The 14,243-nt window shown below is 42.0% G+C and overlaps 1 protein-coding gene across 1 annotated transcript in view; it reads left to right on the forward strand.

The window, feature by feature from the left end:
* LOC146442246 (neural-cadherin-like) overlaps nucleotides 1-14,243 on the forward strand; it is a 51,634-nt gene that overhangs the window by 18,315 nt on the left and 19,076 nt on the right. Inside the window, exons 6-17 of the mRNA XM_085053240.1 lie at nucleotides 158-407; nucleotides 1,316-1,458; nucleotides 1,806-1,978; nucleotides 2,321-2,489; nucleotides 4,243-4,413; nucleotides 7,735-7,907; nucleotides 8,032-8,199; nucleotides 9,114-9,363; nucleotides 10,601-10,728; nucleotides 11,830-12,016; nucleotides 12,155-12,298; nucleotides 13,931-14,214. Coding sequence (XP_084909366.1) covers nucleotides 158-407; nucleotides 1,316-1,458; nucleotides 1,806-1,978; nucleotides 2,321-2,489; nucleotides 4,243-4,413; nucleotides 7,735-7,907; nucleotides 8,032-8,199; nucleotides 9,114-9,363; nucleotides 10,601-10,728; nucleotides 11,830-12,016; nucleotides 12,155-12,298; nucleotides 13,931-14,214 — 2,240 coding nt within the window. The remainder of the gene's footprint in view (nucleotides 1-157; nucleotides 408-1,315; nucleotides 1,459-1,805; nucleotides 1,979-2,320; nucleotides 2,490-4,242; nucleotides 4,414-7,734; nucleotides 7,908-8,031; nucleotides 8,200-9,113; nucleotides 9,364-10,600; nucleotides 10,729-11,829; nucleotides 12,017-12,154; nucleotides 12,299-13,930; nucleotides 14,215-14,243) is intronic.

The raw sequence follows: 14,243 nt of genomic DNA on the forward strand, positions 1-14,243 counted from the left end.
ACTCTAACCACAAAAAAAAACAGTTTCATGGATGAAAGAGATTTAGATGATGCCTGTTCTCAAAAACTAACAAAAAACCAGAGTTGGCTTGGTAGGAAACAACAGCACCAAACCTCCCTTGCAGTATGACTGTTCTGTTAAATGTGTTCTCTGATAGTGCTTGCAACAGACTGCGACTCTGGCTCCAACTCCGAGATCTCTTACTTCATCCAGAGCACTGATTTTTCCATCACACGTCACGGGGTCATCAATTCTAACCAGAGGCTGAACTTTGAGCGAGCAAACCATATGTACGAGTTTGTGGTGATAGCTGTCGATAAAGGACATCCCCCTCGGACAGGGACGGCGTCTGTGCGCATCCGAATGGCCAACGTGAATGACGAGGCTCCTGTCTTCTCCCAGCCCGTGTAAGGCACCTTCAACACCTGCTTCGGGTTTAAAAGATGTTGTTCATAGGTGTGACCTTAATAGCAGTTGGCTAAATGGTCACTTGTTGTTTTGTGCAACTCTAAGTACCAGGGAAATTGAAGGGTAACTTCTATATAGAAATGCTTTAGGAATTGGACTTTCATCTCTAGACTGAATATTTAAAAAAAACCAAAACATCAGTGATACCAGTATATTGACTTTATAGAGAGAGAATAGAATGGATCAGAGACCTGACTAGACAGGGAATTATTTTGACTGTGTTTACTCCTAGGTCTCAAAGTGATTATCCATGTATCAATAGATGACAGATAAACCTGGTTGTTAGCAAACACTAAAACTTAATTTTAGCATCAACAGATTGTATTGTAAGCTAATTTCATGAGCCCATAATTGTTTAAGATGTCTTTTTCTTTCCTGTCCCTAATCAATGCAATTTCTGGTTTTTGCACAACTTTGAAGTATGAACATGTTTTAAATACAAAACATACATATATTCATTTACAAAATTAAATATTTTTTTACATTCATGTCTGTAGTATCTGATGCTTCCCATAAATATATAGGGGCATAAGAAACACTGCATGGCACATACTAGTCCCTTTTCTTGACTTTAGGACATATGTGATCCTTGTTTGCAATACAATGTAGTATGGTGCATATTGTTATCCTCCAAAAGATCCTTCAAAATTATGTATACCAAAAGTACAGGATTACAATCCTAAAATAAGTACCCCACACTGAATGAAGAAGACCAAAGTCATATCTTAACCAAATAAAGATCCCATGGTTTTTGCATGCCCAAAGCTTAAAAAAAACCCCATTCACAATGAATTCATAATCTTGCCTGATATAGTGTATGCTGCCATTGCTCCCTTTTGTTCATCAGTTACAGGACTTTCCTTTCGGAAGATGCTGGTCCCAGCACCTTGGTGGCTACTGTTAGGGCAGAGGACCCTGATGGAGATGGGATACTTTATTTGATTACAGGAGGCAATGAGGAGGGCAACTTTGAACTGGATAGCCAGAAAGGTAAGGAAAGAGGTTTCAGAACACAGTTGTTTACTGTCTTATCTTTACTGACTCTGGTCCACCTGTATGTCAAGAACCATAACAAAATACCATATTTATATAACCTGCAAATGGGGATGCTTTGTATCAGTGAGGATTTGTTCTTTGATATGATGGTTGTTCTTCAACTACCAAGCAAAACTTGGGGCCCTGGTCCAGGGCTGTGTAGATTAAGGTGACAGGTTCCTATGCTTTGGAACCAAAATATAAACTGAGCCAGCAAAACAATGACAGATAAATGTGAGGCTCAATTGATTTTGTGTGTTTACACAATAAATTAAAATGACACTTTATGCTTCCAAATTCAGGTATCATTAAACTCCGCAGAAACCCACCGCCCAGCCTGAAAGGGCCACAGTACACCCTAAATGTCACTGCGATAGATGACAATGCCTCAGGGGGACCCACTCCTCTCAGCAGCTTTACTGAGGTTATTGTAGGAGTTAACGACATTAATAACAACAAGCCTGTCTTTAGAGAGGTAAGATGTCTTTCTACAGATATTCTTTCCCCATCTAAGCTCTAACTGGGGTTATAGACTCCTTAGCTACTGGTGATTGCTGGTGGGCTGAAGGGTTTGTGTGTGCAGAGCAGAATGAACTTGTAAGGGAACAGCAGTCAGCTTTCTTCACACATGAAGAAGTCTTCATTCTCCTTTTTCCCTTCCTCTCCCTTAGAGATTGATTACTTTGTGTGCATAAGTAACAGTAGTGATTTTCTTCCGAGTTTTTCTCAGACCTGCTGGAAAAAATATTGACACTGTGCATCAAATTCATGTGACTCTGTGTAATATTTAGGGTCGGATGTTTGGGTGTGTTTTTAGTGCGCTTACTACAGTGACAGCACCTGGGTTCTGGAGAATCAGCCTCCAGGCACGCATGTGCTACAGGTAGAAGCCTATGATGCAGACCTGGGCATCAATGGAGAGGTGAAGTATGGGCTCATGCACCGAGACGGAGCTTCGCTAGGCTTCAGCATTGACCCAGACACAGGTCAGTAGCTTCAGGTTACTGAGAAAAAATGAAAATGACATTGTATTGAAATTAAAATGCTGCTGTGTTAGCGTGTCCAGGTGGGCTCACACTTTAACATTGTAACTGCAGGGTTAGCTGTGACAGTTTATAGAATAAACACTGGAAAATGCTCAGGGTGTGTAGATAGCCATACACATAGATTAGATTAAATTCAGGTTGCAGTGATTCAAATTATAGAAGCATAGAATGGTTTGGATTGGAAGAGACCTGAAAGATCATCCAGTTCCAGCCCTCCTGCTGTGGGCAGGGACACCTTTCACTGGAACAGGTTGCTCAGTGCCCCATCAAACCTGGCATTGAACCCCTACAGGGATGGGGCATCCACATCTTCTCTGGACAACCCGTGTTGAGCAGTGTCCCCCCACCCTAACAGTAACGAATCTTTTCCTAATCTAAACCAGTTTTCCCTCAGTTTAAAGCTATTACCCCTCGTCCTATCATCACTACATGCCCACAGAGCCCCTCCAGCTCTTGTGTAGGACACCTTTAGGTACTGGAAGGTGCTGCAAGGTCTCTCTGGAACCTTCTCTTCTCCAGGATGAAAAATCCCAACTCAGTTGATCTTTGTAGGAGAGGTGTTCCAACCCTCTGATCATCATCATGTCCCTGCCCTGGATTCACTCCAACAGATCCACATTCTTCTTATGTTGGGGGCCCCAAATACAAATTAAGTTGGGAAACAAAACCCAGTTCAATAAGGAGATCAAAATGTGTTCTGTATCACTTACCTTCCTATTGGATCAAGGGTAGCAGAAACAATTTTAACATGTAAAGTTCTTCCCTACAATGTAGCCAAAGTTTATTTCCCATCTCATGCACAAAGAGGAGATCCAATGCATGGCAAGCAAAACCCTCATACCAGAACTGGACAATGATATCTTTATATATGATTTATTTCAAATGAAGATGTTATATAGTTGTTGATGTTTCTGTAGTCAAAACAGGAAAATGGGATATTGCTGTATCCAGGACTGCTCAGGAGACTGGAAGGGCCCACAACAGAGCTGAAGAACTCTGAGCATAGTAGAGAAATAGGTTCAGAAGGGGCCTCAAGAAGGCCAGTTTGAAATCTGCTAACCAAAAGAAAATAGCTGAGGCAGGGAGACTTGATTAATAGGGAGGAAAACCTGAAGATCTGGAGAAGTTTGTTTGATTTATCCACTATACGATTTTACCCAATTTTAATCTGCTCAATGAGGCAGCCTCCAGCTCCTGTAGTAGAGATTACTTTGGTCACATCACTTATGTCTTCTGTGGTGTGACTCTTCCTCAAAGTAATAATGAGCTGATTCAGTTACGTGGACTACCACTGGAGTAAACCGAGAGAGGTCCTTCACTGAGAAGTAGAGAGTCCTTCTGTGCCCCATGAGCCATCAGATAACAGGGTAGTCAGACTGAGCTTCTTATCAGGGCAGCAGGAGAAAAGCAGCATGTGACATGTGAGAGGGAGAGGAGAGGAGAGGAGAGGAGAGGAGAGGAGAGGAGAGGAGAGGAGAGGAGAGGAGAGGAGAGGAGAGGAGAGGAGAGGAGAGGAGAGGAGAGGAGGAGAGGAGAGTTGGTCTAGTCCAAGGCATGCGTTGCAGGGCCAGTGAGGATCAGGCTTGATAGTTGTGTTGCATGCGGTCAGAGCTTCCTTTTGCACAGGACACGTGCAAATCCCTCTCTGCAAATTCAGTCCTGAGGCTGTGACACGCAGTGTCTGTGTTTCCAGGAGTCATCACCACCACACAGAGTTTTGACCGGGAGAAGCAGAGGGAGTACACTCTGTCTGTGACGGCGACTGACCAAGCGCAGGAGCCGCTGATCGGCGTGTGCCAGGTCACCGTGCTCATCGCTGACCTCAACGACAACGATCCCAAGTTCGAGAACAGTCGCTATCAGTGTGAGTGTTACTTAGCTATTTGTCCCAGTACTGCCACATGAACCTGGTTAGAAGATTATTCTTTATTACAGTGGTCAGTTTTTTAGGTGACCAATATTCCTTTGTTGCACACCTAATTCAGGTACTGTTTAACCCATCATCAGTGCGAATGGACAGAATTAATGAGTCCTCTTTAGACATTGCAGTTCTCTTAAAAACATTGACATCTTTCACTCCTTCAAAGGAGGCACATCTGATCCCTTCTCTTTGTTGCTTTCCTCTGCCCAGCTTTTCTTCACACTGAATTTTTATTTGATGTCCCAAAACAAAACATGACATCCTAGCTGGGAATTCATCAACCCTGACTTAGAAGTACAATTGTCATCTGTGGCTCTGTTGCACAGCACCTCTATTTGAATAGACTGAATTGGCATTTATGTCTTGTCAAACAGCACAAAATCCTTGGTTTCTAGGCTACCTTTGGCTGGGAGCCAATGCCTGCTGTATCTGTCCTGCTGAGCTAGCTTTTCACATTTGCCCTGGTGACATTCCCTTTTTCATCCCCACATGGTGCGTTACATCAGTCTTTCGTTTAATTTTACTTGATGCTTCTCCAGTAGAATCTTGCATTGCATTACACTTGGACTCTATACATTTATTGTCATCCACAAGTCATGAGCATAATCTCTAGTTGTTGGACTGGAACAGGTCCTTCCTTGCATAATTGCCTGAAAATGGAAAAAAACATGTTGTTGATGCATCTGCCTACAACTTCATTTTGGAGTTTTTTTGCTATTTGTGTGGAAATGTCATGGAGGGCAAAGCAGGGACCAATATCTTATTAAAATGAAGATGGCTTATAAGTAAATTATCTTTACCATCATAGAGGCCAGCATTTTAGAAGAATTCAAAAACAGGTGGGATGTTTATATTTTAGGACTTTAAGATAAGAAGTAACCTCCTGGGAAATAAGCTAAATATACATCCATGCTTCAGAATTATGCACAAGGACAGAAAGAAAATTGTGTTGCACCTTTTAAAGTATCTCTTAGTGACTAACTCTGAGTGCCAAATTGGTTAAAATGTGTAGATTTGGAATAGCCATTTCTACATTCCTACCAGTGTCTTCTGCAAATCTGGCCAAAGCAGCACTGAGAAATTGAATAGGAATATTCTCTCTGGAGAGAAATATTTTTGAGCAGAGCAGACAAGTCCCTGAGGTAATGTTTGTGCAAAGATGAACCTTTTTATTCTACCATCACACATGTCATTCAGGTGAAACTGCCCAGGATTTTTCTTTTTCAAAAGTTGTGAAGCTGAGAGGTTGCATTTGATAATTATGGTGGCTTCGGCACTTCTGAGGAACGGGCAGATTTTTTTCCTTTTTCATGAAGACAGGGTACCAGCAAATGTTCTGACGCAAAGGCAGCCTTTTGAGGTGGCAAAACTGCAGATAACGAGGTCACTTTAGGCCTAGCACTTTCCCAGCATCTCTACATAAGTAATCAATGCTTGTACGTCACAGAATTAAAAATAGCTTCTTTCCTAACAAGATCAAATGCCATTAGTCATAGGTTTCTATTCATCCTGGAGACTGCTGGTTCTTTATTCTCTGCACTAGGATGTTGGTCAAATCCCTGATTTAGCCATGCATTTTATCATCTGCCTGCAAAACAGACATTTAAGAAATGCTTAACTCTCTGTAACAGGGATGGAACAGTACATGTTAGAGTTTTGTCAACAGCAAGCAAAGTACATGAAATGAGAGAGTACAGCCCTTTCAAGTAATTTTGTATTTTTTCTTACAATGCAATTTAACGGAATTTGATTGTTAAAGAGAGCATAAATACACAGACAGACACAAAGCATAAACACAAACAAGGGGTATTTTACAGTGTTTCTTAGCAATTAATTCAATTTTCATTAATCTATCTTAGTGCTGGTAAATCTCTTCAGAGATTAGCTTTGTTTGTAACTGACATACCAAAGACAAGAATTCCAGGACAATTAAATGACATAGGGATGAGTGAAGCCAATTAAATATCAAATTATTGTTCATGGAGCAAATGGTTGTGGTTTAGAGTTGTACTGCTTCACTGCTGCAGACTGTAGGCATTAAGGGAGAAGGCCAAAACAGAAAACATGACCACTCCATAATAGTGTGCTGTTCTGATTACACCACCTGAATAATGCTGAAAGAGACACATACAAGGGAGATCAAATATATGAAATAGTTTCTGAACAAGACATGAATTAATAGTCTGACTGGGTTGTCAAAAAACAACTGCAACAGCCTTCCCACTGTCAGGGCCATTTTAATACACTGAGCTGATGGAGTCTTAGTGCAAGGAAACAGCTCAACACCACAATCAGGCAAGCACACATAGATACTTGGAGGAGGAATTGAGACTGGATAGATGAGGATAGAGGGAAGAGCAGGACCAAAAATCAGTGCAATGTAAAGATGAATGTGGAAGAAAGACAGCTGGCAGGGATGTGATAGCTTCATATAAAATTGTGCCTTGCAGAGTGGAGGGGAGCAGGAAATGACTGTTCATGATTTCCCATAATTTGGTTGGTGTCCCTTCCAGAAATCAGGCTTTAGGAAGACAAAATTAATTACTCTTCTGTGCAGGGGGCTCTTCACTGTGTGACTCTGCCACCAGATTTTCAGATGACAATTGTCCGACAGGTTCAAAGGAGGATTGGTCTGTTCTAGAACTATGGGCAGAAAGACACAACCTCCGTCACAGGTGGGCTGCTGGGAACAGGGAGTGAAATCTAAGGAAAGGAACATACATAAAATGATCACTACCCTCGCCCTGGGCAGCTTCTCCATAACCCTGGAGTGTTGGAGGCATCTTCACTGCGACCTGAGTCTTTAATGCTTTGCAATAACCTGGTGCCTCCCACTGGCAGAGCTGCTGGCAGCACTCATAATCAAGATTAATTAAATTCACACAGAATTCCCTTTGATGCCAACCTGCTTTTACCATCAGCTAAGCCCAGCAGGCTGGGCTGTGATCTGAAGCAGCAGGCATGCGAGCAGCTGTGGGATTTGCCAGCACCACCGTGGAGAGGCACAAGTGCTGGCAGCAACAGTGTGAGTAAATCTGCATCACCAGCAGCTCACTGAACAGCCCAGCATGGCAGGGGAGAGGGAAGGGGAAGCTAAAAGAGGAATGTAGATGCTGTTGGTGGCAATACTTCATAACCTGCCTCATTACAGAAACATTTAATCTCCCATGAAGGGAACTGGGATGTTTTACAGGGGTGTTTCTTTACACATACAGCCTGATAAACCAGAGCAGACCTGCTGACAATACCTTTGTTTTTTCAAAGACTTCCTAAGTGAAGACACTCCAGTGGGGATGAGTTTTCTCCGAGTTGCAGCTCACGACAATGACCAGGGAGTGAATGCTGCTGTCACATACTCAATGTTAGAACATCAACTGGAGTACTTCCAGATCAACCCCAGCACAGGCTGGGTGTATGTGAATTGCCCGCTGCCTCAGGTAATGTGAGACTCTGCTTGGAAAAGAGCAACCTCCAACCCCTCAAATCCATTGCACAGGGTTTGTTGCAATCTCTTGGTTTCCACAAAATGGTTTTCAGGTATCCTCTATCTTTGTTTGGTAGACAATGCGCATTAGCCGCTATATTGTAGCGACAGACGGTGGGAACAGGAGCAGCACTGTGGAGCTGACGGTGACTGTCACCAGTGCACTGAGCCAGCCACCCCAGTGGGAGCAGAGCACATACTGGGTAACCATCCCTGAAAACACCATTCGTGACACCAAGATTGTGGTATGTTAACAGTGTGATTACTTCCCTCCCTCTTCATTTCCACTTTTTCCTCTGTTGTGCTGTGTCTCTATGTCAAAAGTACGCTGATGCCAGCTCTGCAGCAGTGTTCCCTTATGAGCTTTCACTGCTGTGTACCCCTTAGAGTTTGTCAGGAGTACCTGTTGCAGAATAGGCTGGCATTTCAGCTGGCAGCAGTTTTCCCAGTGACTTCTTACACAAGTGGCTGTCAAGGTGTGCTTTCACAGGAGCAAGACCTCTGCACTGCCAGAGTGGGAAATCCTTTGAGTGCTCCCACCAAGAGCTAGCTCCTCACTCCTCCATCCTCAGTGGGCTGTGCTACCTGCTTGTATCTTTCTTACAGCTTTTCTCAGTTTAGCACTAGAGCATGGAGTGACTATAGTTTGCTTTGGGCTCTTCTAACTCAAACCAATTCCTTTTAAACCCATACAGACTTACTCTTTAAGGACAGTGCCGTACATAAATTGCCAGATAATTCATGCCTTCATCCTCCTCTGTGTAATATTCAAGCACTTGTACACAATTTAGACTGGGTTTTTTCTTTAACTTTCTGGGTGAAATGCACAACTCAGTGGAGAAATGGTTTCCATACGGATGGCTTTTGCTTTGGAAGGAGGAAAGAGGAGGGATTTTCCTTTAACTGTGCTGCAGTTCTGGCTTGGCACATTTACAGGCAGGTAAATTTCCTGTTGGTTAAAGACCTGCATCAAACCTAGATATTGTAAAATACAACTCAGCTCTGTGAACTGTTTCTATTTTGTCTGTTACCCAAGTCATACAGGCATGTGTGTTCTAGGAGAACATACATGTATGTATGTTTTTGCCCTCAAACTCAACATGTAATAGTTGCAACCCCATGCTTCATGAATATATGTGGTGGCTCTTTTCTTCTTCAGACCATCAAAGCCACATCCCCTCTTGGTGATCCCAGGGTTACATATAATCTGGAGGAGGGTCAAGTTCCAGAGACTAACATGCCAGTTCGTTTCTATCTGAAGCCAAACAGAGCTGATGGATCTGCTTCTCTTCTAGTCGCTGAACCACTTGACTTTGAGACAACTAAGTTTTTCACCCTGACAGTCCGGGCACAAAATGTAGCAAAGACTCCTTTAGCTTCCTTTGCCACTGTTTGTGTGAATGTAACAGGTAAGCTTTGCTGCTGTTCAGAACAATATTCTTGTTATTTTTAGTGTCATGCCATGAATTAAGGTAACATCCATGAAATGCCAAGCCACCTCGGAATGCTTTGTACATTTCTATGCTGTAAAAAGTTGTGCAGTCATTAAAAAGGTCTGTCTGAGACAATTCCTAAGTACAACTGTCAAATGTGGAAATGTGATAGTGCAAAAATGGGCTGTCTGAAATTTAGGCAACACTAGTGCCTGGTTCTATATAGGTAATTATAAAAATTGTCTTTCAAAAGGAGGAGAAATCTAGTAATTTTTCCCAAGATATTGAAAGGAGATGAGTATTACTGGAAATAGTCTGTGCTATAGAAAGAGAAATAGCCCACATAGACTGGGTTTGTGTTGGGTATCTGTTTAGGTTTTTTTTTTTTAATATTCAGAATTTTCCATTTCATGCTGAGATTAAAACTATAGAAATGAAATTGCAAAGGTCCTTACGATAGATGCAATTTTCAAAAATTTGATGCAACTCTCCTTATAGTTGAATCTTTTCATAATGCTCTGTTCCTGTAGATCCACATAAAACTATAAATCTGATATTAATCCCTGATTTTTGCAGCATTAGTGGAGTTAAATTTGTTAGGCAGACATTCAGATGAAAATAGGAACAAGTGAAGTCTCTAGCAAAAACATTGGTCTTGCCCACCATCATGGAAATGAGAATGGAGTAGTAATTTTAATGGGAACCCAACTTTCCTGCTTCACTTCATCAAGGCATTTTCTTGTCTTCCACAATCCACCAATGCAAAACCCCTTCAGGCTGTAGAGCAGTGTCTGAGCCTCACTGTAGATTATGGACCCTGTCACAGAAGGTTTTTCCTATAGTGCACTTATTGGTACTAGAATTTGTCAGAAATTTCATTCTGCTCACACAAAAATATCTTTTTTCAGTAACTTAGCTGTGGATGAAAGCCCTCCTGGTCCTGGCAGTCATGGACTTAGTATATCTCTGGTCGTATCATTAGCCAGTATCTCAGCTGAGATTAGGCCACTCTCTCCCAGAAACTGCCCAATGTCTATAAAATGCCTCCTTACTTCTACCATGAGAATGGGAAGACCCAAAGCAGGATTGCTTATTACTATGAACAGTGTAAGTTCTTTCTCCAAGCCAAATGCAACTGTGGGGGGAAGAAAGAAAAACACAATAAAGTCTTCAAATATTTTCTTAACATGACCCTCATCCCTGCCTTTTGCAGATGTCAATGATAATGTTCCATTCTTCATGTCTACTAACTATGAAGTGTCTGTGCCAGAAGGAGCTGATGTTGGCACATCGGTGGTTCAGGTGTTAGCTATGGACTTGGATTCTGGCCTACATGGAGAGGTTTGACCATACATCCAATTCTTTTCCTCCCAATAAAATTCCTCAAATTTTAGTATTGTGATTAGTGAGAATGTGCAGTTGGCAGATGGCAGGATAATGAGCCACCAGCACTTCTTACAGCACTTGCCAAGCATTTGTCTATCCTATGCCTGATGTGCAAAACATGGGATGCAGGCAGAGAAGATGTTGTTCATGATCTCAGGATGCTGCATCAGGGCAGCTCATCCTGATCCAGCAACCATGACAAAGCACTGCTGCGTGATTCTCAGGCTTGCTCCCGTTACAAGAAAAGTGGGTGTGGCTGCAGAACATGGTTCCAAACTCTTGCCTCTTCAGCTCATTTTTTTAATTGAGCACCAGTGGTTATTGTCAGTTATTCACAGCCATTTAAACATTGTCAATTAAATACCATCATAGTAATTATGGCCCAATTCTAGGAAAAAGCAGACTTCTGAAGGAAATTGCTCATTTTTGTGCATTTTCCTGAGCCATTTCTGAAAATCCTACTAGTTCTTCTGTGAAGAAACTCTGGCTGGTGGAGATCTGCTGTTCTGGCTGTCATTTTGCAGCTTCTGAAGAGCAACTTGTGCAGTAGAACTGCCTGGTGGTGCTCTGGGCATGACTTGGGGGTGGGGATGGAAACTTTTTTTTTTAGGAGAACAATCTTTTTTAATGGGAAAAATGTGAATAGCTTTCATTAGTGGAGGTTTTCATTTATTAGCTTTTTTTTTTTTTCCTTTGAGATCAGAAGCACAGTGTATTGCTAGAAGCTGAGGAGACACCAGGGAAGATGCCACCCTATACATTCTCTGTCCTTCTGTTATTCATGACCTTTCTTAACTGCTCCTACTGCAACTGTTGGAAACTAGCTATTGGGCTTGATGGGCCTTGATATCACTGGTACAGATGTTCTTCTGTTTGAGAATTCTGCACTTTTTATATCAAAATGGACAAAAGATTTAGAAAAATCATGTTCAGATGATCTGTCTTTCCTCAGAGTGTTGCTACTTTGCAGACAGAACTGGGAAGGGGGAGGACATAGCACTTGGACATACAAATGAAAATTGAAAATATAACCTCTTTTAACTATTTCCTTTTTAGGTTCGCTACTTAATATTAAAAGATGTTAATGAGGATTACCAGTTCTTCACCATTGAACCTGAGACAGGAATTATTTCCACCCAGGCATCTTTTGACAGAGAGAAAAGAGCCTCTTACTTGATTGAAGTTCAGTCTCAGGACTCATCAGAATCTGCTAGACCTGGTGTTCAAGGGCAGCCCAACACAGGTAAAATGAAGAAGGAATTCTATATTGGGCTTTTGAACTGTTATAGGCTTGGTGGGTATGTGAGCTGTTTGGAATAATACAAGGTATTCCACCTCTGCCATTTCTGGTCTACATGTTCCTCTTGCTTCTCCTCCTTAGACACAGCCTATGTAAGGATTTTTGTCAGCGATGTGAATGACAATGCTCCAGCATTTCCTCGGTCAGTGTATGAGGTCAGCATAGATGAGGACAGGGATGTTGGAAGTCCTGTTGTGACAGCAACAGCAGATGATGAAGACGAGGGTAAGTGGACTCTGCATGTCTTTTTAAGTCCTTCAAGTGTTAATGTGTGTTGAGTGTAGGGCTACTTCCTTCACGGACAAACAAAACTCTGCACTCAGGAGACAATTAACACATTTCAAGCATTTATAAAAATGAAGAGAGAAGTTTTGTGCATGTGAGAATTTTCTTTAATTAGGTGCTCAGGTTTGCAGTGCAGTGGTTAAGCTAGCTGGCAATCTCCTTGGGGCAGAATAAAATCACCTGAAATCACAACACTGCTGTAACTTCACACTCACTCTTCCCTGAGCACATGCTTGCTTTCTGCTGACTGCTGTGCTTTGTAGATCTCCTTAGGATTCAGTTTAATTTACCACTATAGTAAGAAAACGAAACATGCTTTTTGGTGAGTTAGTGGGTTGAATATGCTTGTGAAAGACAAAGAGTGACAAAGAGTGGAAAATATGGGATGGCATGGCCATAAATGAAGTCAAGAAGAAAGGGAAACTCAGACTTTCCCTCTGGGCTCATACTGACACCAGCTCTGATGGTGAGAGGCTGCTCCTAGGGTGTGGTGAGACCAGATGGGCTAAGCCAGTCCAACAGCATGTACCACTGTCAGTCCCTGTCTTTGCTTTTTTTGTCACTTTTGTGAGTGGGTCCAGCTCAACTTGCTCAAGGGAAACAAACCTCTTGAATAAAAGAAGGCAAGCTGGTGACAGAGCCGAAATGAGAACCAGAGGGACATGTTGCTGGGAGCAGTTGAGAGCTGGCCATTCCTTTCAGTGGCAGTGCTGCAATGCCTGTGCCTCGTAGTGCCCATGAGGGAGGTGTAAAGAGGCCATTTGAACCCAGCTGCTGCACTTGCAAGAATGTGACAAAAGTTACTGGCAAGTGATGCTCAAACTCCTGCTGCAAAGCCAAGTTCTTCCAAGCAACAATGTTGAGCACAGCCTTTTCACTTTCTAGCCATCCATCTAGCTCTAATCTTCCCATCCACAGCTGACTCATAACTTAAAAAGCTGAATGTTCCTTTTGCTCCTAGAAGTTTACCTATTTAATTTGGGAAATGACTGTATGCTGAAATGCAATGCCGTGTATTTTTTACCTTTCCAAATAAGTAAAAAGGAAGCACTAAACTATTTGTTGTTGTTCCTGAAAGTTTTGCAGCAAACTACTGTTGTATAGGTGGAATGTTCTGAATTCTTGCTAAAAATAAGGGAGTTCTGTTGTATTTTAGCACCACCCAGTGGTTTAAAAAAAGTTAAGGATCATTGGCATTTGAAATGAGAGGCTTGGGAAACATAGAGTAAAAATAACTTCTAGTATTTTCATATTATATTACTTTTTTATTATTGACAAATGAATGCACAATAATTTAGAGGCACACGATTCCTCCGTTATCAGTCAACATGTGCTTGTCTGTGTCTGTAAATTATACTTGCAAGTATAAATGCAGACTTATTCTCCCGTCTACCATACACAAACCCTTCAAATTACATACCCAGATCATTCTGTGCATGTTTCTGTTCTTTCACATACACACACTGTAACAGTCTGGGCAAATAAGGTTTCTCTTGGATACATGTCCATTGTGCATAGCTGGATTAAACATTCAGAGAGTGAACAGGCAGCAATTGTTTCTTTCTCTTATAGGTGCAAATGCCAAGCTAAGGTATCAGATCACATCAGGAAATGTGAAAGGGGTTTTTGATGTGGAACCTGAGATTGGAACTGTCTTCATTGCTCAGCCTCTGGATTATGAACAAGAACAACATTATGAGCTCCGGCTTGTAGCTTCTGATGGAAAATGGGAAAACCACACTCTTATCATCATCAATATTGTCAATAAGAATGATGAAGCTCCAGTCTTCACTCAGAGTGAATACCAGGGCAGTGTCTTGGAGGAGCTCACAGATCTGCCTGTACTTGTGCTAAAGGTAAAGCAGTTTCCACAAAGCAGGGCAAA

Source organism: Lichenostomus cassidix, chromosome 2 (assembly GCF_008360975.1).
Source record: "Lichenostomus cassidix isolate B80296 chromosome 2, HeHo_3.0, whole genome shotgun sequence".
Classification (NCBI taxonomy): Eukaryota; Metazoa; Chordata; class Aves; order Passeriformes; family Meliphagidae; genus Lichenostomus; species Lichenostomus cassidix.